General features: G+C 46.3%; 1 protein-coding gene across 4 annotated transcripts in view; it reads left to right on the forward strand.

The window, feature by feature from the left end:
* Positions 1-1,508: 1,508 nt before the first annotated feature.
* The window catches only part of APP (amyloid beta precursor protein), a 307,189-nt gene continuing 286,682 nt past the window's right edge, over positions 1,509-22,015 (forward strand). For 3 of the 4 annotated variants that reach the window (XM_077293999.1, XM_077294001.1, XM_077294002.1), the window contains exon 1: positions 1,524-1,720. In XM_077293999.1, coding sequence (XP_077150114.1) covers positions 1,661-1,720 — 60 coding nt within the window. In that variant the 5' untranslated portion in view covers positions 1,524-1,660. Of the gene's footprint in view, positions 1,721-22,015 lie in introns of all 4 variants that reach the window. The other variant, XM_077294003.1, reaches the window with a different exon arrangement.

Here is a 22,015-nt window from a genome sequence, read left to right on the forward strand (position 1 = left end):
TCCAAACAGCGCCAACTAAACATTTCCCTAACCCTAGTACACACTGAGTCTATTTGATGAGGTTTTGGAGCCCAAACTAACTTTTTCAGGAGTTTGAACTTTTTGAGGAGGGTTTTGTGGAGAGTTTCTGCTCCAAAAACTAAGCAGAAAGACCCAGTGTGAACAGACCCGAACGGAATTGCACATGATGTATTAATTCCTGCAATGGAGCCGCAGAGGTTTTCCTGGTGGTTTTGCAGTCGTTTTTGTGGCGCCCCTGCCACCGGTGTCTTTTCAATAATAAAGAGCGGGCGACTAAGCGGCCTGAGCAATGAGTATGTTACTTATTTCAACCGCTTTACGGTTTCCAGATACTGAAGCGGTTAAAAGAAGTAACATGGGCTACAGCCTATGCACAGCAGTGTCGTTTTTACATCGCCGCGCTTTATGTTCATTTCTTGCATCGCTTTTTCAAGTGTTTTCCAGGCAGAATCCTTCAGAATAAACCTTGTGTGCACAGAGCCTAAGATGACACCGAGTTTTTTCAGCAGGGAATCCACTCAAAACTCAACTCATGTGAAAACTTTTCCTATTCATTTCCATGGAAAATCCATTTGGCTGTTCCTACGACTTGTCTAAGTTTCTTTCCCGACGGTTCCTCATGGAACACCCTGCAGACTGTCAAATCAAAAGACTGTAAAACAGGGTGGAAAAAAAACTCTTCCTTTACAAAACACCAGGGTTATTTCGGTATAAAGTGCATTGCAGGATTTCCCATAGACGATAAATGTGCGGCAAGGTTTTAGCTATTGGAAGACAGAGGGAAAAAAAAGAAAAAGTGAAGTTGTTTCTCCTGGGACTCTGTAACCCAAGGGGCCTGATGAATCTGGAGCCGGCCTGCGGTGTGTGCAGCTATGGGGAAGGGCAGGGACATAGTCAGGCGTGGACTGGCACAGCGGAGAGCAGGAGAATCCCCCGGTGGGCCCCCATGCAGGAATAAGCTGCTTACCCCCAACCTGTGCAGTAGGTGACCCAATACATTCATTGTACAAGGCACCCAGAGTATTACTATATAGGGCAGGGGGTCATGTAATATGTACATGATAACTAGAGGCCCCCAGAGTCCATGTTACCGGAGGGCCTCGCCACCCAGTCCGACGCGTGGCAGAGCTGTAATAGGTGCAGGGTCGCAGTCACACCTGACCCTGGAGAGTCATGGAAGGTCCTTTCCTCCCAATGACAAGACTATTAGTATCAGAGACCCATGACAGTTGCCACTGCCCGCCTGGACTGAGGTGATGTGTGGGCACCTCCAGCCCAGTGGTCCAGCATTTGCTTTTCATTTTCAGGTCTTCCTGCCTGCTACCATAGATGTAATGGCAGTGGGCACAGTCCCCAGCAGCGCAGTCATGGCGCAGGTAGCCCTGTAGCATTGCAGCAGCACAGCGGCTCCTCTCCGCCCATTGTAGTGCATGCAGCTGCAGTTCCGGCTGCGCACCGGCAGGGGTCAGTGGCGGGCGCGGGTGGGCAGGATCAGCTGACGCAGCCCGTGGATGTGAGTGTGTGTGTGTCTCCCGTGTGCCGCCGCTCAGTCCACAGCACCAGCCCGGAGGAAATCACCGCCCGCACCGGAGGCCAGACAGCGCGGATCCCAGGCTGCACCTCCCGCTCTGCCGCAGCCATGCTGCCCCACATAACGCTGCTGTTGCTGGCCGCCGCCGCCGGAGCGCTGGCCATAGAGGTGAGGGATGGGGGAGGGCGGCTGCTGAGGAGCTGATGTAATGCCGGATCACACCTTGCTTCCCTTTGTTGTGCGATCACCCTGGGGATCTGCTGCTGGGGATGTGCTGCTGGGGATGTGCCCCTCATGTGCCAGCGCCGCTGCTCCCCTCATTCACCCTTTCATGCCCTCTGCTTCGCATGGCTGCCCATACTGGGGGCTGAATGCTCATCATGTCCCTTTAATTCTTGCAGCCCTTTAAAGGGGGCTTCCACATACTAGTGCCATGACTGATCTGCATCCTCTACCATCTGATGCCCCCTTCATTCCCTGATTCTGCTGCCCCCTCCTTATAGGACATGTAGCCTCTTATGAGGAGGGCAATATGTCCCCTCCGCCTCCCTCCTGTGCTCTCCTACCCCCACTGGGGGCGCTCTCCTATTAACCCTTTGCCATTCTTTCCTTTGTGGATCTTGTGTACATCTTCTTTATTAAAGGTGTGGGCTCCTCCCTAGTGTGGTGTTCCTACCCTGCCTCCTTGGGGGGCTGTTCCCTAGTGTGGTACCCCTACCCTACCTTCATGGAGGGCTCCTCCCTAGTGTGGTACCCCTGCCCTACCTTCATGGGGGGCTCCTCCCTAGTGTGGTACCCCTGCCCTACCTTCATGGGGGGCTCCTCCCTAGTGTGGTACCCCTGCCCTACCTTCATGGGGGGCTCCTCCCTAGTGTGGTACCCCTACCCTACATTCATGGGGGGCTCCTCCCTAGTGTGGTACCCCTACCCTACCTTCATGGGGGGCTCCTCCCTAGTGTGGTACCCCTGCCCTACCTTCATGGGGGGCTCCTCCCTAGTGTGGTACCCCTACCCCGCCTCCTTGGAGGGGCTCCTCCCTGGTGTGGTACCTACCCCTACCCTACCTTCTTGGGGGGGGGGGGGGGGGCTCCTGCCAGGTGTGGTACCTCTACCCTGATTCCTTGGGGGGCTCCTGCTTGGTGCGGTACCCCTACCCTGCCTCTTCAGGGGGCTCCTTCCTGATGTGCTACCCCTACCCTGCCTCTTCAGGGGGTTCCTGCCTGAAATGGTACCCTGTCTTCTTGGGGGGTGGGCTCTTGTCTGTGGCACCCCCTCTCCTGCCTTCTTGCTCCTCTGGAGATGCCACTTGTCTCCTCTGATTAACCCTTTGATGCCTCCTCCCTTTCCTCTGGTATGATCGCTCATGTTTGCATCCTCTGTGATCTGCGATGCCCCCTGGTCTCTCTATGGCGGAGCTGCTGGTGCCCTCTTTAGACACTCATCACCTTTATCGCTTTCGAATTAACCCTTCATTGCCTGCTGGTATCCTTGGGATCTGCTTGTTATTTCCACTATGTATCATTAAGGTGCTGTCCTAATATTCTCATTCCCCGTTAGTTGCCTCTTGCCCCTCCAAGGGTGTCTCTTCCCACCCTGCACTCTTCCTGTCTCTTTTCCCATTCCCACCTTCCACCAGTTATTTTTCCATGGTGTTTCCAGTCAATCCCCTGCCCTGATTCCCTCCTTTCTCCTCCATATGACTGGTGCTACATGGTGATGACTTGTGGAAGTTCGGCATCTCCCACAGCCCCCTGCTGTGCCATATGTCTGTGTGCCAGTCAGTCATGGACTTCTCTAATATTTGTGTCTCCTTGGTCATGAAGGGGTGTTATCCTGGGAAGCATGGACCCTACATATTTCTCTAGATCCCACCTCTGTCTGGTGTCTGAGACATCAAAGCTGTGAATGTTTTGCCGCTGGTGACTGGTCCCATCCGTGGTCTGAATAGCTGGCACTGTCTACATGGTCCATTCTATGTAGTAGCCCCCCATCCCCGGCCTTTCTCCTCCTTCTGCTGATTATAGATCTGGGGGCAATTAGCATATGGTCTAGGGGGCACTTTTTTTTAGGAATTCAGTTATAAAAAGGTGGATGTATAACTAGTCTCCTGGAAGGGGCGGGGGTCTCTGTGAGAACTGTGGGCTCTTCCTTTGGGTGGGCATGAAAGAGGCAGGAGATAAAAGGATTTGGACTGAAGGAAGATTAAGATCCAGGGAAGATGGCGTCTCTGCATTGCTGCAATGAAAAGCAGGATGAGGAGCTGCAGGCTGGAGACATCCTCCCACCACTAGGTGTTCAGAAGCCTGCTCCATCATCTGCCCAGAGCCAGTCACTTCCAGACCTTGTCCTGCTCCCATAGAGGTTCCCCAGACCCGCAGCCCCCCAGCCAACCTCCACCGCTAGGACCCCACTCTGACTTGTCCGCTGCCCTGATAATCTTCACCCTACACAACTGATCTACTGACAGACGTCATTCTGCCATAATGTCCGTGGGGAGAATCCTGCTAGAAAGGACCCTGATCCGCCTGTGTGAGCCTTGTGTGTGGCGGGTACAATGTATCTCAGGAGCTGATACTTTGTGTTGTTGTGTTATAAATACAGTGAGCGTCCAGTGTGGGGTTTCTGCATTGTGTGTTCAGCGCTACCGCTGGTCTGTGACCATAGGACTGAGCGACACTGAGATGGATCTGACGCAACGTACTGATTAGCCCACTTCCCAGAGTAGATTTGTGAATTGTTCTTCTTTTGGTTTCTTTTTCTTGTCAAAGAATTGCAGAATTATTTACAATCTTTTGCAGAACATTTTTGTTCTTAACATTTAGGTTATTTTTGTGTCCATTATTTTGTTTTCTGGGGAGTTTCTTAAATTAATTTCTATAATAATCCAATTTTTATTTGATTAATTTGGAAAAATGAAAGAAAATCTCTTTTCTCCCCTCTCTTTTCTCCCCTCTCTTTTCTCCCCTCTCTTTTCTCCCCTCTCTTTTCTCCCCTCTCTTTTCTCCCCTCTCTTTTCTCCCCTCTCTTTTCTCCCCTCTCTTTTCTCCCCTCTCTTTTTTTTCTCTCTCTCTCCTCTTTCTCTCTCTCCTCTCACTTTCTTTGCTTTTTCTCTCCTTCAGTCCAGCATCTACTGGACTTTTTATTTTTTACATACTCTGGATTATCAGACAGTAAAAAAAAAAAAAAACCCATAAACTGTCCCATTTCAATCTCAATACAATGTGCTATTCTAATTATTATTGAGGGATTTTATACTCGGGGTTCTGTGTTTGGGTGAAATTCCACTTTTTATTACAATATTTTCCTGGAAACCAGTGTCAGGTTATTATACGCTGAATTAATGTGTCATATTTATGCACATCACTAAAAAATATAGTAGAAATCTAAATCCTACTGTACATGTTTAGCTCGGCTCGGTGCCCACCTGCAGCCCCAGGATGAGCACTTTATTGATCGCCATTGTTTTTCATATACCTATATAACGTAGTAGACATTGAATTCATGCCTGGCTCGGGTTTATAGGTCAATTGATTCTTTTAGTTTTATTAGTTGCATTGAGCTGAACTGGTGAATGAAACAAATCAGAGTGTAGATGCCTCAAAGTCAGGTCATTATTAGTGAATGGGCCGTATCCATGTGTGCGATTGTATATATTCATGTGTGAACAGTCATTTAATTAATTAGAGGGAAAAAATGTATTGTTCTTTAACCCTAAAGCCACCACTAAGGCCAATCTCTGCTTTACCGTATCCTGTAGCTCAGCTTCCCGGACTCTGCCATTGAGGAGTCCTACGGGCAATAATTGAGGTGACTGCTGGACTGTAGGGTGCTTAGTCCCCCTCTCCGCCATCATGGCCCTGGGAGCTGCTGCAAGGCCGAGCCTGGGTTATGGCTTAGTCCTAGAGCGACCGTTCTGCTTTGGAGCAGCCATTGCAGCCTGCAGGGAGCATGTCTCCTCCTGTAGATCCCATGGCAGGGCGTCACTTGGCGGAGCAGCATGCCAGGACATGCAGGGCTCTGCGCTGTGCAGCAGCAGACAATGAGCGGCTTATTCTGTGCTGCGTTTGAATGCTAGTGAAAACTGACTCTTTGTGCCCGGGGCTCGCTGAAGGGTTGATTAGCACTGTCTTTTTAGAGATAACAGAGCCATATTCATGCTGATCTAAACAAATACCTTCTATTGAGAGCACAAACCTTGTGTATCTCCTGCGCTGGGGCTCCATGCAGTAACCTTAAAGGGAATCTGTCAGCCGTTTTTTTGCTTCCACATCGGAGAGCAGCATGATGAAGCCAAAGAGAAGCCAAATCCAACAATGTATCACTTAGATTACTGGGTGCAGCCGTTCTTGAACAGCGTGTAGATTTAGAATGCAGCAGAGCTGAGAAAGCTAGCCCCGCCCACAGCAGGCTCTGTATTTACATTGTCTATAGACAGTGAGCAGCTAATCTCAGGAGGGGCGGAGTCACACTAGGCCAGTGATGTTGTTCTCCTAGTAATAAACCTTCAGGCTATGTGCACACGTCAGGATTTTCTGCAGAATTTTCCTGAACAAAACCGGACTTTTTCTGCAGGAAATCCGCATGTGGTTTTTTGTGCGTTTTTATCCGGAGCTTCCCAATGCATTAAATAGCGGGAAAAACGCGAAAAATCCGCAAAACTAATGAACATGCTGCGTTTTTTACCGCAATGCGTTTTTTTTTGTGGAAAAAAAATGCATCATGTGCACAAAAATAGCAGAATGCATTAAAAATGATGGGATGCTTATGTATGCGTTTTTAAGCGTGTTTCCCGCGGAAAACAGCCAAAAAAAGCGCGAAAAATCCTGAACGTGTGCACATAGCCTCACAGTTAGTAAACAGCAGCACGCAGCTTGATAAGTGACACGTCACTGAATTCAGTGTTTCAGCCTCTATCTCCTACTGTCTTCAGATTACGCAGCATAAACCTGCTGACAGATTCCCTTTAACTCACTATTTGCTCATTTCTCTATCCCTTTAATGAGAACCTGTCATCTGTCCCAACATGTCTGTTGTCGAAAACACTTGTTTGTCCCTTTGAAATTTCCATTCTGAACCTTCTATTGTGATGCTCCTCTGTTATTCCTCTTGGAAATATAGAAATTGACAATTAGGCATTAACATTCCATTTATTAATTGGAACACTGTTGCTGATTGGCCAGTGTTAGAATGATGACAGTTGATGATTTATGTATAGATTTTCAGGAAGAATAACAGAGGAATTCCAGTATGTTATAAGACACGACGCTCCAGATTTGGCAGCTGGTTCTCTTTGACATGGATCTGCCATCTCTGTTGACTTTATATGCCCCATGAAGTAGGAGTTCCGAATCTCCTTTTTAAGCATTTTGATGTTCCTCTATTATTCCTCCTGGAAATGTATACATTTACAGCTAAGCTTTACTGTTCCCCTTGTGAAGGGGGGAGTTGGGTGTCTGGCACAGATTAGATGGTGTCATGGTGTCTCCATCTAATAAAACCAAGTTATTGATTTATTTGTAAATTGTTCAAGAGGAATAAGAGAGGACTATCGCAATGCAAAACTATTAGAAAAGTTGCCTGAGAATTCTCTGTGTATCTGCCATCTTTGCTGACCTTTGTAGAAAATCATGTAATTCCCGCATAAAATACCAGTTTTGAAGGATCCTTCTTGAGAAGTCGGCTATTGTGCTGCACCTCTGTTACTCCTCCTGGCATGGTAGGACGAGGTAGGTAACACCCGGCTGCCTTTCCCCTTGTCTGTAGGGTTTATCCATGCCATGTGTGAGTGTGGATGGACATGGGAATGGTGACACCCGCTATTCAATCCATTCATACATTTCCAGGAGGAATAACGGAGGAAAATGAATATCTACTAATGTGAGCACAGACGCCGCTCCTAGAAGGGTTGTCAACCAACTTTCCCAGGCTCCTGAATGACCATTTTGACCTGCCGTGCTGCTGTGGCCAATGATTAGTCTGATTTTCCTGCGTCCATTGAGAACTGTAATGGTTAAAAATTGAGAAATATCCCAGATTGTTAGCGACTTCCTGCAGGAGAGCGATGGAAAGACGTCTAGGGGAGCTTTCTCATGAAATACTTCTGTCTTAACTTGTTCAACTGGTTTTATGTTCTGTGTAATAGATTTTTGGTAACCTGGATTGATGTTATACACGTCTAAAACTGCAAATATCTCCTGGGTGACATCTTCTTGTGTTTGGGCGTAGGCAAGGTGTCGGGTGATTTATTAAACTGCTGTTTATCCCAAATTAGAGTCAGTGGAAATGAAATGCCATCTCTATCGCCTTCCGCCGTTCTAGTGGTTTCTATGACATTTGGGCTATGTGCACACGTTCAGGATTTTTTGCCTTTTTTTTTTTTTTTCTGCGGAAAAAATGCTTAAAAAAACGCTTAAATATGCATCCCATCCTTTTTAATGTATTCCGCAAATTTTGTGCACATGCTGCGGTTTTTTTTCCGTGAAAAAAACCGCATCGCGGTAAAAAACACAGCATGTTCATTAATTTTGCGGATTTTTTGCGCTTTTGACGCTATATTATTGCATTGGGAAGCTCCGGGGGAAAAAAATGCGAAAAATCCACAAAAAAGGCGATAAAAACGCATGCTGATTTCCTGCAGAAAAAGTCCAGTTTTGTTCAGGAAAATTCTGCAGACATTCCTGAACGTGTGCACATAGCCTTAAAAGAAAAACTTTAAAAAGAAACAGCGCCGCCATTTGTGTCTATGGCTGCATTGGGAATTGCAGCTCATTCATTCATTTTTGGGTTGCTTACTCTTGATCTCTTGCTGATGAGCTATGTTAAATAGGACCTGTCACGTGCCATACAAAATGTATTTTATTCTTTTTAATAATTTTCTTCACCTGGTGTAAATGCCGCTGTTCTTCTGAATCCGGCGTTGTTTTCCTTTTGTTCATACGCCTCTCCGTTCCTGAGATATAACCCTCCCCTTCTTAAATCTAGTCTTGCAAGTCAACTGGGCGTGTTCCTCAAGAACACGTCCACAGAAGAGTTGAGGCCCACGCCCACTTGGATATCTAGACTTGATTTATATACAAGGAAGAAGGTCCATATCTCGGGAATGGAGAGGAGCAGGAAGATGAGGAAAACATCGTCGGATTCAGGAGAACAGCGGCATTTACACCGGGTGAAACGTTACATATTTACGGCAGGCGACCAGTTCTCTCAATTTTCTTCAGTAGTGAAATTCACCCCTGTATCATATTGTGAATCTCGTCTCGCCACATAATAGTCTAAGAAGTATGACCAGGGCCATGTATGACCACATTGCTGTGTGCATGACGTCCAGTGACCACCCCTTACCAACCTTCCATCTGCCAGGAGATACTAGCAGCCTATAAATCCTGATGGTAATGAATAATGTGCAGCTTGTTGTCCCATGGGGTCAGGGAAGGGCTACACTGTGCAGGGCGGGGTGTGGCATTCCCGGATCAGACAGTTGGCATGGAGGGTGACCCGCCAGGCCTTGTTACTCCAGGCATTTGTCTTGCTTTCTGTCTGAAATATGAGGTTCTCCTATGAATAGAATTGTGCAGTATGGAAATTTCTGAACTTTACAATGTTTCGGCCTGTCATAATGGATTTACTGGTTTACGTGGCTTTTAGATTTAATCTGTTAAAGATACAGATAATGGCCCTTAGACCTCTCGGAGGAATTTTTGGTGAAATACGGTGTTAAGAAGAAAAAAACATTAAGGGGACACTGAAAACGCAAATCAAAGCTGAAGCAAAGCAACGTCTCCACGGTCGATGGAAACCTAAAGAGTCAGCTGTCTGAGGTCTAGATTCCAAATCGCCCAAAAATAAAAAGGAAAAAAAAAAAATCGCAAGTGGATCCAACTTGTATGAATTTCATCATGGCCACTCATAATGTGATGAGTAGAGTTTGTGGCTTCCACTTCCACTCTTCTGTGTGCAGTTCTACAACGTTTGGGCTGTGGTTGAGATGATGGAAGGTGTCCTGTGGGATTCTAGACCTGGATCTCGGCATCAGTGGCTCCTGGACAGTGTGTAGTAGCGCCAGGGCCGTATTTGCCACTAGGCACTTGAGGGCACGTGCCTAGGGCGGGGCGACGCAGGGGGGGGGGGCAGCACCTGAGCAGGTATGTGGTTTTTTTTTTGGTTTTTTTTATAATAGAGTACGGTCCGGCCGGGGTCACCCCCCCTCCGCCCGACCGCCGCTGCCTCCTTGAAGACATCATGATACAATCATACTCACCTCACCTGCTCCAGCGATGCCTGGTCTGCTCTCAGTGACTGCACGCCCACGCCTCGTCCTGTGTGAGCGGTCACATGGTACCGCTGATTAAGGTTCATGAATATGCATACATATTCATGAACTTAATGAGCGGTACCACCTGACCGCGGCGCTCACACAGGACGAGGTGCTGCGCCGCCGCTGGGAGTCGGGACAGAGGTGGAGCCGGCCGGGATTCCGTTCTTCTGCGCGGTGTGAGGTGAGTATGATGATGACAGCCGTCAGCCAGGGGGGAGCCGGGGAGGATGAAGCAGGACCGTGGATGGGGGGCGGCGGGGCAGCCGATGAGCCACGCATTGGGGGGGACGGGGGGGGATGGGAGATGACGAGTCTGAGCCGCCCGCACCCATGCATACAGAGGGAGGGGGAGATGAGCCACGCATAGGGGGGGATGGGAGATGAGCCAGCCACCCATGCATACAGGGAGGGAGGGGGAGATGAGCCACGCATACAGCCTACGGGGTGGGATGGGAGATGACGAGCCTTAGCCACCCATGCATAAAGGGAGGGGGAGATGAGCCACGCATACAGGGGGGGATGGGAGATGAGCCTGAGCCACCCATGCATACAGGGAGGGGGGAGATGAGCCACACATACAGGATGGGAGGGGGAGTGGGCCATTATACAGTATGCATGTAGCATCATATGTGGCCCTTATAAAGTATGGAGCATCATGTGGGGCCATTATACAGTATTGAACATCATGTGGGGTCATTATACAGTATGGAGCATCATGTGTGGTCATTATACAGTATGGAGCACTGTGTGGCCATTATACAGTATGGCGCATCATGTGTGGCCATTATACAGTATGGAGCATCATGTGCAGTCATTATACAGTATGGAGCATCATGTGTGGCCATTATACAGTATTGAGCATCATGTACGGTCATTATACAGTATGGAGCACTGTGTGGTCATTATACAGTATGGAGCATCATGTGTGGCCATTATACAGTATGGAGCATCGTGTGTGGCCATTATACAGTATTGAGCATCATGTGTGGCAATTATACAGTATTGAGCATCATGTGGGGCCATTATACAGTATTGAACATCATGAGGGGTCATTATACAGTATGGAGCATTGTGTGGCCATATTTTTTTTGGGGTTATAATTATTGTATATGAAACAGTGTGATCAGCAGTGCTAAATGGGTGTGGTTGGGACTTGGATATAGGTGTGACTAGTTGTGAAATGGGTGTGGTCAGAGGCGTGGCCTAAAATTTGCCGCAGCGCACTACGTGCGCCGCAACCCTTGTGCCTCTTTCCCTTCAAGAGTTGGGAGGTATGGTACCGCATTTGCCAGATCACAGCAAGTGCCACAAATCCCATAGGGAATGAATGAAGCCAAATGCAGTGTTGCCGTAAGTGATCCGTTACGCGGCAGATGCGAAAAAACTGCCCGATCTGCTGCAAAAGGCTATTTTCACAACAGCGATTCTTGCCAAAGTCACTGCCGATATTGTCATACTCACCAATGGGGGAGGCAGTGCTAAAAGTGCCTAGGGCAGCAGAAACTCTAAATACGGCCCTGTGTAGCGCTATACCTGGCACCATCAGTAGCTCCTGGACAGTGTGTAGCATTATCTGACGTCATCAGTGGCTCCTGGACAGTGTGTAGTGCTACACCTGGCATCATCAGTGGCTCCTGGACAGTATGTAGTATTATCTGGCATCATCAGTGGCTCATGTACAGGGTGTGCCATTACCTGGCATCATCAGCGGCTCATGTACAGGGTGGGACACTACCTGACCTCATCATTGGCTCATGGACGGTCTGTGGCACTACCTAGCATCTTCATTGGCTCATGGATGGTCTGTGGAACTACCTGGCATCATCAGTGGCTCCTGGACAGTCCGTGGCACTACCTGGTGTTCTCAGTGGCTCATGTACATGGCATCATCGGAGGCACCAATTCATAATGTTTCAGAGGTTCTCAATTGGATTCAGGTCTGGAGAACGTGAAGAAGAGTCCTTCCATCATCATCCAGAAACCGCTCACTCATTCTGGTCATATGAGGTCGGACATTGTCCTGCACCAGGAGGGACACCAGGGCACTGCACAAGTGTAAGGTTTAACAGTGGTTCTGAGATTTCATCTTGATTCCTAAAAGCAGTTTTGATACCATTAGCTATCACATGAAGGTTTGTTTAATCCTCCTTGTATACACCTCCCCAGACTATCAATGACCACCATCAAACCGGGCATGTTGGAAGATGTTGCAGACAGCATAACGTTCACTATGGCATCTCAATTGAGCTGCACGGAACTGGGTCCTGTGCACTGGTCCCAATACAGGACAGGCCATCATGCCACCCTAATGGAGTCTTTGACAGCTTGGTCAGTAACGTTCACAGCAATAGTTACTGGAGGTCATCTTGTAGGACTCCTGCATGTACTCTCATGTTCCTCGTTGCACTGAGGAGCAGGCATCGGTCCTGCTACTGGATGAATGCCATTCTATGGCTCTGTCTGCCTCTCCTCAGTGTAACAGCCCAGGCCTGTCTAATTGCAAACATGGCTCTCTTCTGTAACCCCTTTTCTATACCCTTTCACCTTAGCAGTGATTACATGTCTGTAATAATTTTGGCCTAATAGTCCTATATCCTTTGATGCCGTAACGGCCCATTGGTGTCCTTCAATTATGTTGCAGGGCATCAATAGACAAACACGGGTGGACCCATCCTTGATCTAACCAAGTGGATGACATGGTCACTATTGACCACAAAATTGAAATTAAATGGCCAGTATTGGAGTTCCCTATTCCCGGCTACTCCAGCCAAATCTATACAGTCTACCGTATGTATTATAACCAGCATCCTCTATAAATTCCACCTTGTGTTGCAAAATTGAGTAAGACCTCCAAGTCCATGTCTGCATTTTTGTACATATACAATTATGTCGCCTCTTGGTCTTGATCCTGGAGTCAAGGGCAGCCAGTTGGACCTGTGCTGGGTCTTTAGGGTCTTCACAAATGCCACTGATTTCAGTCAAGAGACGTCATCACGTGTACATGTATCCAAGGAGTGTAGTGACTGGATCCATCATTCAGACCTTGTGAAGGGACCAGTTCCTAAATGACCATTTTACAAATGGCAGAAGGAAAATCGACCCCTCTTAAACTTGTCCAGTATTAGACAAACATGGCCACTTTCTTGCACACAACAGAACAGGTGTGCTGTTTTTGAAAGAATGCAGCCATACTTTCTAATTCCAGATGACCCCCTTTTAAGGATGAAGCGGTTGTGATTTGGTTAAGCTGTTTCTTGTTCTTGCTTTCGTATTTGTGAACTTCAGCTTGTTTGGAGCTAAGCTAAAAATGTACCTGCTCCTATTTGCAGTGTGATATATATATATATATATATATATATATATATATATATATATATATATATATATATAGATATATATATAGATATATATATATATAATATTTTTTGAAGACCATAGTGTTTACATAATGAAGACACGCATCTTGAGAGCCCTTACTTGACCTTCCATAATGTACTTCTCACCAAAACAGAAGGAACTTCATGCAGTCTCCAATGCAGCTGTTCTGTAGGGGTCATCTGAGGTTGGGATGACTTAATATATACAATCTCAGTATGGCTTCCATCCACTTGTCTAAGTCATGACTTGTGTTTGAGTCTTCACACCTGATTTTACGCCTGCGGTAAAACCGTCCTCCTGTCTACAGTTTAGAGATGGTTTTTTCATCGCCTCTTGTATAGTCTACAGAATGGGTTAATAACAATGGAGATTATGTTTTTTTTAAGAGGGATTTTCTAGAACACATAAAGGGGTTCTTTAATACCCTATTTGGCAGTGGTGTAGAAAGAGGGAGCCACAGGGGCAGTTGTCCCTGGCCAGAATTTTTTTGGATGTAGATTTTCAATTAAAGTCAACTAGCAGTGACATTAAATATCTGAGGCAGTGCACATGTCCTCGACTTCTGACTGCCGGGTGCCCCAAGTCTTTGGGAGAGCACCATTTTAACTATATTGGCATCTACACGGCACTAAAGCGGTTGGATCCTGCGGTAGAGCAGGGGGCTGTAGGCTGCCCCACCACGCTCTGTTCTATAGTCCGCAGGCGGCTGTAAGACTAAGACCTACATGATGTCAGCGTCTCGTCACAGGTGGCACAATGATGGGATTGCATTGTGCCACTTGTCCCGGCAAACTGTGTAACCCTTTATTTTGCCCGTGGGGGTGCTGTAGGGGAATCGAACACACAATTACTTGGGGGGGGGGGGGGGGGTCTAGGAAGTGGAATCTGCTTACAGGTAGGTGACTAAAGAGGGGTTGTCCATAGTGAACCACCGATTTCAGCTCCATGGGGGTGGTCCCAGTGTTGGTGCTAGCTCTTGGAATTAGGCCAAAGCATGACCTACTTTTTACATCATGTGACTCAAATCTGTGTGTCCCTGAGAATGTGGAAGGGTCTGGACGCATTGGGGCAAATTTACTAATTTTTTTTCTAATATAGGCAGCTTTGTCAGGCTGGGGAATCTCTTCCGGGATCCCTAGCGTGGCTTTTGATTGGCCGAGCTGGCACGGTCATTATTGCGGCATGATGTCGAGCTAGCCTGGGCTAATCAAAAGCCGTGTTGGGGGATCCCAGGAGGTAAAAGAATTGCTGGTCTCACAGGGCACTGACCTGACCGATAGACTGGCGTCCTGCGAATCGATCTGTCCATCTCTACTTGGGACATACAGCAACTATTATCTGTAGCATCTCAACAATGAAAGGCTTCCTGGGAACATCTTACACTCACAATTCAGAGAGGTCACACAGTACGGGGATTACAAACGCTTAAGGATTGCCATAATATAAGCGCCCACGCATAAGCCTGCAGCTGTTGTATACCTTGAGTGCTACCTCTTCTCTATGCCTTTTGCTATGTATTGGGCTAAAAAGCAATTTTTGTGGGAAAGCAGTATATTGTGCAATGTAATTCTGTCTGTGGTTACGCACTCTCTACAATAACTGGCACACGTGTATATATAATGGCCACCTAGAGCTTATTTGGGGACCGTAGATGTGTATTTTGCCATCAGCATTTCCTCGGCCGTAGCAACTTGTAGTTCTGTTAAATTGCAGACGCCTGCAGCTGCTCTGGATATGAGGTCACCTTGACAAATTTTCATTGTAGCTCAGATATATGCTGCTCCTTGCAAGAGGGAGCGCCTGCTACATTCAATTATTGGTTTACGCTTCCCGGCCTCTAGAGCTGAATGAACACTGCAGTCCGCATTGGACAGAATTACTGCAAATGGACGATGTCGGAATCAGGACGGTTAATGAAAAATACACGTTCTCCGTTGTAAGCAAAATGTCATGTGTTCACTAAAAGTGGAGATTGTCTTCATAATTTTTCTTACAGGGAACGTTTTATTATTTTCATACAATGCTGGAAGATAATGGGTTGGCTGGAGCGGAAATGAGTAAATTTTGAGGGAAAAAAATTAAAGGGTTATTCCCATCTCCAAGATCCCAGCCCAATGTGTAGTAGGTGTAGTAATAATAATATTAGAAAATATCTCTAATTAGAAATATAGTAAAGTTTTTCTGATTCGCTATATCTCTTTCCCCATGTGCAGGCATTGCAGGACCTTAGGTATCCATGGTTATGACCACTGATATAGTGACAGTGAGTTGCTAGTGGTCGTAACCATGGACACCAAAGACCCTGCACATGAGGAATGAGAAACAGTGAATTAGAAAAAAACCTATACTACATTTATAATTGGTGGTATTTGCTAATATTATTATTATTATTGCACCTACTACATATTGGGATAGGATCTTGGAGATGGGAATACCCCTTTACGTTTTTCAGCATGTCATGGTTTTTGTTATTATCACTAATATTGTGGTTATTTTTTGCGTGGTTATTATGCAGGGCACATCCCTTTTTGTCTGACAGATTCTCCTACTGTTGGAGATGACCCGTAATTTGTAGAAGAACCCATGTTTAAAGGAACACTGAACCGAAAAATGAATGATTCAGAAAATGGCCTACTGTTCCCATTCTTTCTGTGAGGTAAAACCAGTTTTTAAACAGGCAGAGAAATGTTTTACCTCACAGAGAGCAGCTTCTGTGTGCTCTTTTGTATCATCCCCTGTGCGGGCAGTGTGGTGTGTTCAGGCCGTGTTCCTGTACGGTCGGGTGCAGCAATTACTCGGTGCATGGCAGCCCCTTCAAGTGCTCTAAATGTAAACGAGCACTTAACGCCTTATTTGCATATGAATGTGAACTAGAATGTCTTGGAAGTTCAGCAACAGATTGAAATGTAAATCCATTGACCCCTTTACCACTCCTGCATGTGCAGATATACAGTGCAGGAAGTAGGGATGATCTTGCTGACAGATTCCCTTTAAAACATGCATTGGGTGCACCATATACCGTACACCCATGGAATGAAAAGATAGAACGTTAAAAGGAAAATGGCCTACTGTTTAGATCGGGTATTATGTTGAATGTATTTTTTTAACATTTTAGTATTTTTTTTTTTTATTTTCTTCATATCATAATCTGTAATTTAAAAAAAAAAAAGAAGTAATTTTCACTTGGTTCTAGGTCTGAACAGCTGATTGGAGGGGGAGAAGGGTGTTGCACCCCCAACGATTAATATATTGATGACCTATCCCAAGGATAGACCATTGATGTAAAAGTACCAGACATCCCCTTTAAGTTATCAAATGTAATCATGGTTGATATGCTATTTTTTGTGATGAGCATGTGTGCTGGGATAAGGTGTTATCTGAGCATGCTGGTGTCCTAGCTGGTATGCTCGAAAAAAATGCTCTAGTCACTGCGACAGCATGTCTCACTGCTGTTTGACAGTCGCAGCACAAATGCAGGGATGGCCTAACAAACAGATAATGCCTGCATGCGTTGTGGCTGTTGAACAGCCACGAGAGATGCAGCCTTGGCGACTCGAGCATTTTTTTTGAGCACACCGAAGACACTCGGTTAGCACCCAAGCATGCTCAGATAATCCCTATTCGAGCACGCTCGCTAATCACTAGCAGTTTTCTAAAACTAACATCCTTTCCTATAGCATCCTATTATGGGTGTCCTTCTACCCAGCGGTCCCGCATTCTGATATCTCTCTTTTTCGCAGGATCATTGATAACTTGCTGATTTGGGGGGATATCTCACCCCTGGGACCTGCACCGATCAGCAGATCATGGAATTATTGTCCTTATTGAGGCATTTTTATGTCTGACCGCTTCGCCATTCATCCTTTCTGAGGCGATGTTCACACTTGCTGCGTGGTTTGTAGCAGGCAAAACCTGCTCTTTTGGCAGTAAAGAAGCTAAAAAAAAGAGCATATTGCTTTTTGCTACTTTTTTTTCTTTTTTTGCTGCATTTTTCTTGCTGATGTAGGTTAATGCCTGTTGTTCCTGAGTTTTTTGCACCAGATACCAGTGGTTTTGCTCTTACTCATTGCTTTCTGTGGGTGAAAAAATGCTGCAAAAATGCTGAAAGTATCATGCTGCAGTTTTCAAAAACGCAGCAGTTTTCTAATTGTCTGGTTGGGTAAAAACAATGCAATGTGTGTGCACGAGAGTTCTGAAATCTGAGACGTTACTGGTGCAACTTTTAATTTGCATTAATAAAAAATGAAGCAAAAAAAAGCTGCAAAAATGCAATGTGTGATCACTGTGCTCAGCGCTCTGCAGCACCATAGAAAATGAATGACCCTACGGTTGAGTACTGCTACCGCATTCTAATGGGCAAAAACTCCCATTCTACCGATAGGGGCAGATCACCACTGATCAAGTAATTACCCATCTTGTCAATAGGTGATAACTTCTTTTCCACGTTGACCCCCTTTTATGAGTGTCTGGTTGCTTCTAATCGCGAGGTTTTGACTGGTAATGTTTATTTCTCTCAATAAGTCCTTGTAAATTTGTGGACTGTAGGTATTTTGTACAATTTGATGCCCAAGCCTGGTTGACTCTGCTCTGAGATATGAGGATCTCTGCCGTAATCCAAGTGCATTTACAAGGAACGCTTATTCCCGAAAATTGTTGCAGTGTAAACAGGGTGCTGATCTTTTAGCTTGCTTAAAAAAAAAAACCAAAAAAAAAACCCATTGTTCATAGTTTCGGCAGCACATCATTCTGTGTAAACAAGAAATGTGCTGCTGAGAATGATGACCGCCTCTTCACCCAGAGCAATCTATTACTCATTGTTCTGTGTGCACGGGAGAGGCCTGTTTTTATATGAATGCTCAATGGTGTAAACCTGCTCAGTGACCATGATTGACCTCTGAATATATAAACCTACAGAACTTATGAGGACGTGAATGCTAAAGACCGTTGTCAGTTTCCTGGAGGCATTGATGGCTTTATGAAGGTGCTTGAATCCTTTGTTGTCTGGTTAGGTGGCAGGTGTTTGTGAGGTGCATGGCGCCAAATGTTTCTTGTGGTCTTGCTGCATTCAGCAACTCATTTATTTAAAAAACAAAAACAGGTGTATGATCGTCTTCTACAATTGCTTGTAGGTAAAATCTGCAGAATACCACATGAAAAACTGTGACTGCAGTCTATTGTGCTTAGTCTGCTAATTACTAGAAGTCGCCAATTTTAACTTTACCTATTTTATATCCCCACTGAGCAAAATTCTCTCCATCTGCTCAATTTTCTTCTTTTTTCCCTTTCTTCCCTATTTCCTTATAGTCTCTCTTCACCTCCATTTTCTCTGCTCCCCTTCCTCTCAATTTCCTCTTCAGTTGCTCTCAATATCTTTTCACATTCCTTAGTATTCTCTTTTCTCATCCGTTTCATTTTTCCCCTACCTCTGTTTCCTTTTCTCATCTGCCCCTCACTTCCCTCTTCTTTTGTGCCCCTCGCCCTTCCTCTTCTTTTGTGCCCCTCGCCCTTCCTCTTCTTTTGTGCCCCTCGCCCTTCCTCTTCTTTTGTGCCCCTCGCCCTTCCTCTTCTCTTGTGCCCCTCGCACTTCCTGTTCTTTTGTGCCCTTCCTCTTCTCTTGTGCCCCTCGCCCTTCCTCTTCTTTTGTGCCCCTCGCCCTTCCTCTTCTTTTTTGCCCCTTGCCCTTCCTCTTCTTTTGTGCCCCTCGCCCTTCCTCTTCTTTTCTGCTCCTCGCCCTTCCTCTTCTTTTCTGCTCCTCGCCCTTCCTCTTTTCTGCTCCTCGCCCTTCCTCTTTTTTGCTCCTCGCCCTTCCTCTTCTTTTCTGCTCCTCACCCTTCCTCTTCTTTTCTGCCCCTCGCCCTTCCTCTTCTTTTCTGCCCCTCGCACTTCCTCTTCTTTTCTGCCCCTCGCACTTCCTTTTCTTTTGTGCCCCTCGCCCTTCCTCTTCTTTTGTGCCCCTCGCCCTTCCTCTTCTTTTGTGCCCCTCGCCCTTCCTCTTTTTTTCTGCCCCTCGCACTTCCGCTTCTTTTCTGCCCCTCGCACTTCCTTTTCTTTTGTGCCCCTCGCCCTTCCTCTTCTTTTCTGCCCCTCGCCCTTCCTCTTCTTTTCTGCTCCTCGCCCTTCCTCTTCTTTTCTGCTCCTCGCCCTTCCACTTCTTTTCTGCTCCTCGCCCTTCCTCTTCTTTTCTGCTCCTCGCCCTTCCTCTTCTTTTCTGCCCCTCGCCCTTCCTCTTCTTTTCTGCCCCTCGCACTTCCTCTTCTTTTCTGACCGTTGCCCTTCCTCCTCTTTTCTGCTCCTCGCCCTTCCTCTTTTCTGCTCCTCGCCTTTCCTCTTCTTTTCTGCCCCTCGCACTTCCTCTTCTTTTGTGCCCCTCGCCCTTCCTCTTCTTTTGTGCCCCTCGCCCTTCCTCTTCTTTTCTGCCCCTCGCCCTTCCTCTTCTTTTTCTGCCCCTCGCCCTTCCTCTTCTTTTTCTGCTCCTCGCCCTTCCTCTTCTTTTCTGCCCCTCGCCCTTCCTCTTCTTTTGTGCCCCTCGCCCTTCCTCTTCTTTTGTGCCCCTCGCCCTTCCTCTTCTTTTGTGCCCCTCGCCCTTCCTCTTCTTTTCTGCCCCTCGCCCTTCCTCTTCTTTTCTGACCCTTGCCCTTCCTCTTCTTTTCTGACCCTTGCCCTTCCTCTCCTTTTCTGCCCCCCGCCCTTCCTCTTCTTCTCTGTCCCTCCCCACGTACATCATGACCCTTAGAACTGTCCCACCCTAACCCATTCTGCAGCCTTCCTTTCTTTGACCCGTTCTGGTAGGTAGTGCTCCCTATTTATCAGGTGCACCCCACAAGACCTGCCATTTTGAAGATACTCTGAAAACGGTCATCTTACCATTACAACTTTAGCTTTTGTCCAATTCGCTCAAATATCTTCACTTCTACTTCCGACACATCGAGAACCAACTGTGCGGTTTATAAACACGAAATCTCATCTTGTGTATGACCAGGTTTCAGTTAGTTAATACGTCTTTCCCGGAGAGGAAATAAGGATTTATTCAGATAAAAATCCAGGTGCAGAACTGTAACTGGAAAGTGTTATATTAAAAAGCAAACATCGGACTTGTTCCAGGGAACTAACCAAGATTTGCTTTAACTCTAGGTGACCTCTCCTTCCAACCTGTTCTAGCATGTAAGTGTAGGACATGTCTAGAAGGTTCCAATACAATGCCCTTGTTATTCATAGATCGCCGAGTAAGGCCAAAGTCGTGTCTGGGCATTTTCTGCCTAATTGCAGCATACGGCGCTTTCTTTCCTTGATATAAGATAATGCTGTCTGTTCAAAATGTAATATACGTGATGTGTTAGCAAATTGCGTGTCCAAAGTCATCTCCAAAAAAGCTTAACGTAGATGTTCCCCTGGGATATCCAACCAATATGAAATGTATCTACTGTAAATTCATTTTCTTTTTTTAATATTCTGCCTATTTGTTTCCAATTTTTCACGTTCTGGCTGATACTTTTCTGTAAGGCTGGGTTGAGTATGTGATCAAAGTTCAAAACCGGCACCTGGGAATGTCCAAGAAGTTACCAACCCAAGTGGATTCAGCCATCTTGGGATGGTACGTATCTAAACTCTGCCCCTTTTGGTCAGCCCTAAATTTGATGGATTATATCCCCAAATCAGCACAGTTCAGGCAAATTCAGGACTGTCAGCCATGTTGTGCTCCTATCGTTATCGTTTACACTTATGGGCACTTTCTGTCTCGTTGCATTGTAGTATCAGGAATAGTGATGAGCGAGCGTCCTCGGATAAGGTGCTATCCGAGCATGTGCTAACAGAGTATCTTCGGCGTGCTCCAATACTATGGTCGACTCGCCGCGACTGCACGTCTCGCCGTTGTTCAACAGCCGCAACACATGCAGGGATTGGCTAACAAACAGGCTATCCTTACATGTGTTGCGGCTGTCGAACATAGCCAAAGATACTCTATTAGCAGCACACGGGCATGCTTGGATAAGATGTTCGCTCATCACTAATTATGGAACCATTTTTTACTTTGCTTTGGGAAACCAGAAATAATCCTGCATGACTCAAAATCCCTAAAAGAAAATAACCCGAGTACAGAAAAGTATTTGCATGGAGATTCAAAATGTTTGTGCCAAAGGGGAGTTTTTACCTTAAATCTCATTTTTCGGTTTGCTTCTCATTGCTATCGATGCTTATAATGAGAAATTCGGGCTCAGGGATAAGGAAGGAAGTTTCCATCTGAACAATGAAGCGTTTAGTTTGTTCTTGGGCATTTGATTTGCAATTGTATTTTCAGTCAGGCCCCATTATATGTTAATGTGCTCGATGCTGGCCACCGAGCCGAGCGATTTGTCACCAGCCACATTAATAGCTGCTGTGTCATCATTATGGAATTCTCGCTGTGGAGATCATTACTATTTCTACGGGAAAACTCAAACACAATGTAGATTCTTTTTTCCCCCCTCTTTTCTTAGAAATGGCAAATCCTGTTCTTCACATCATCTGTCACTAAACCTATTCATTGTTTATTGGGAGCTATGTGGTGATACCATTGTTTGGCACTGAACTTTTTAGCTGGATGTTCAAAGATTCTCATGTCTCTTTGACCTTGCGACTCTTTGAGTCTTGCGAGTTGGGAGCAGTTTGCTTAGGAGAGGAAAAGAAATGTGGTTCATTAAAGCATTGGTGCCCAGAGATGGCTCACGACACAGGTGAGGAGGCTGACTGATGGCAAGGACCATGCAGTGTAGAAAGGAAATATGGCACTCCTG

The sequence above is a fragment of the Ranitomeya variabilis genome, chromosome 3 (genome assembly GCF_051348905.1).
Source record: "Ranitomeya variabilis isolate aRanVar5 chromosome 3, aRanVar5.hap1, whole genome shotgun sequence".
NCBI classification, from domain to species: Eukaryota; Metazoa; Chordata; class Amphibia; order Anura; family Dendrobatidae; genus Ranitomeya; species Ranitomeya variabilis.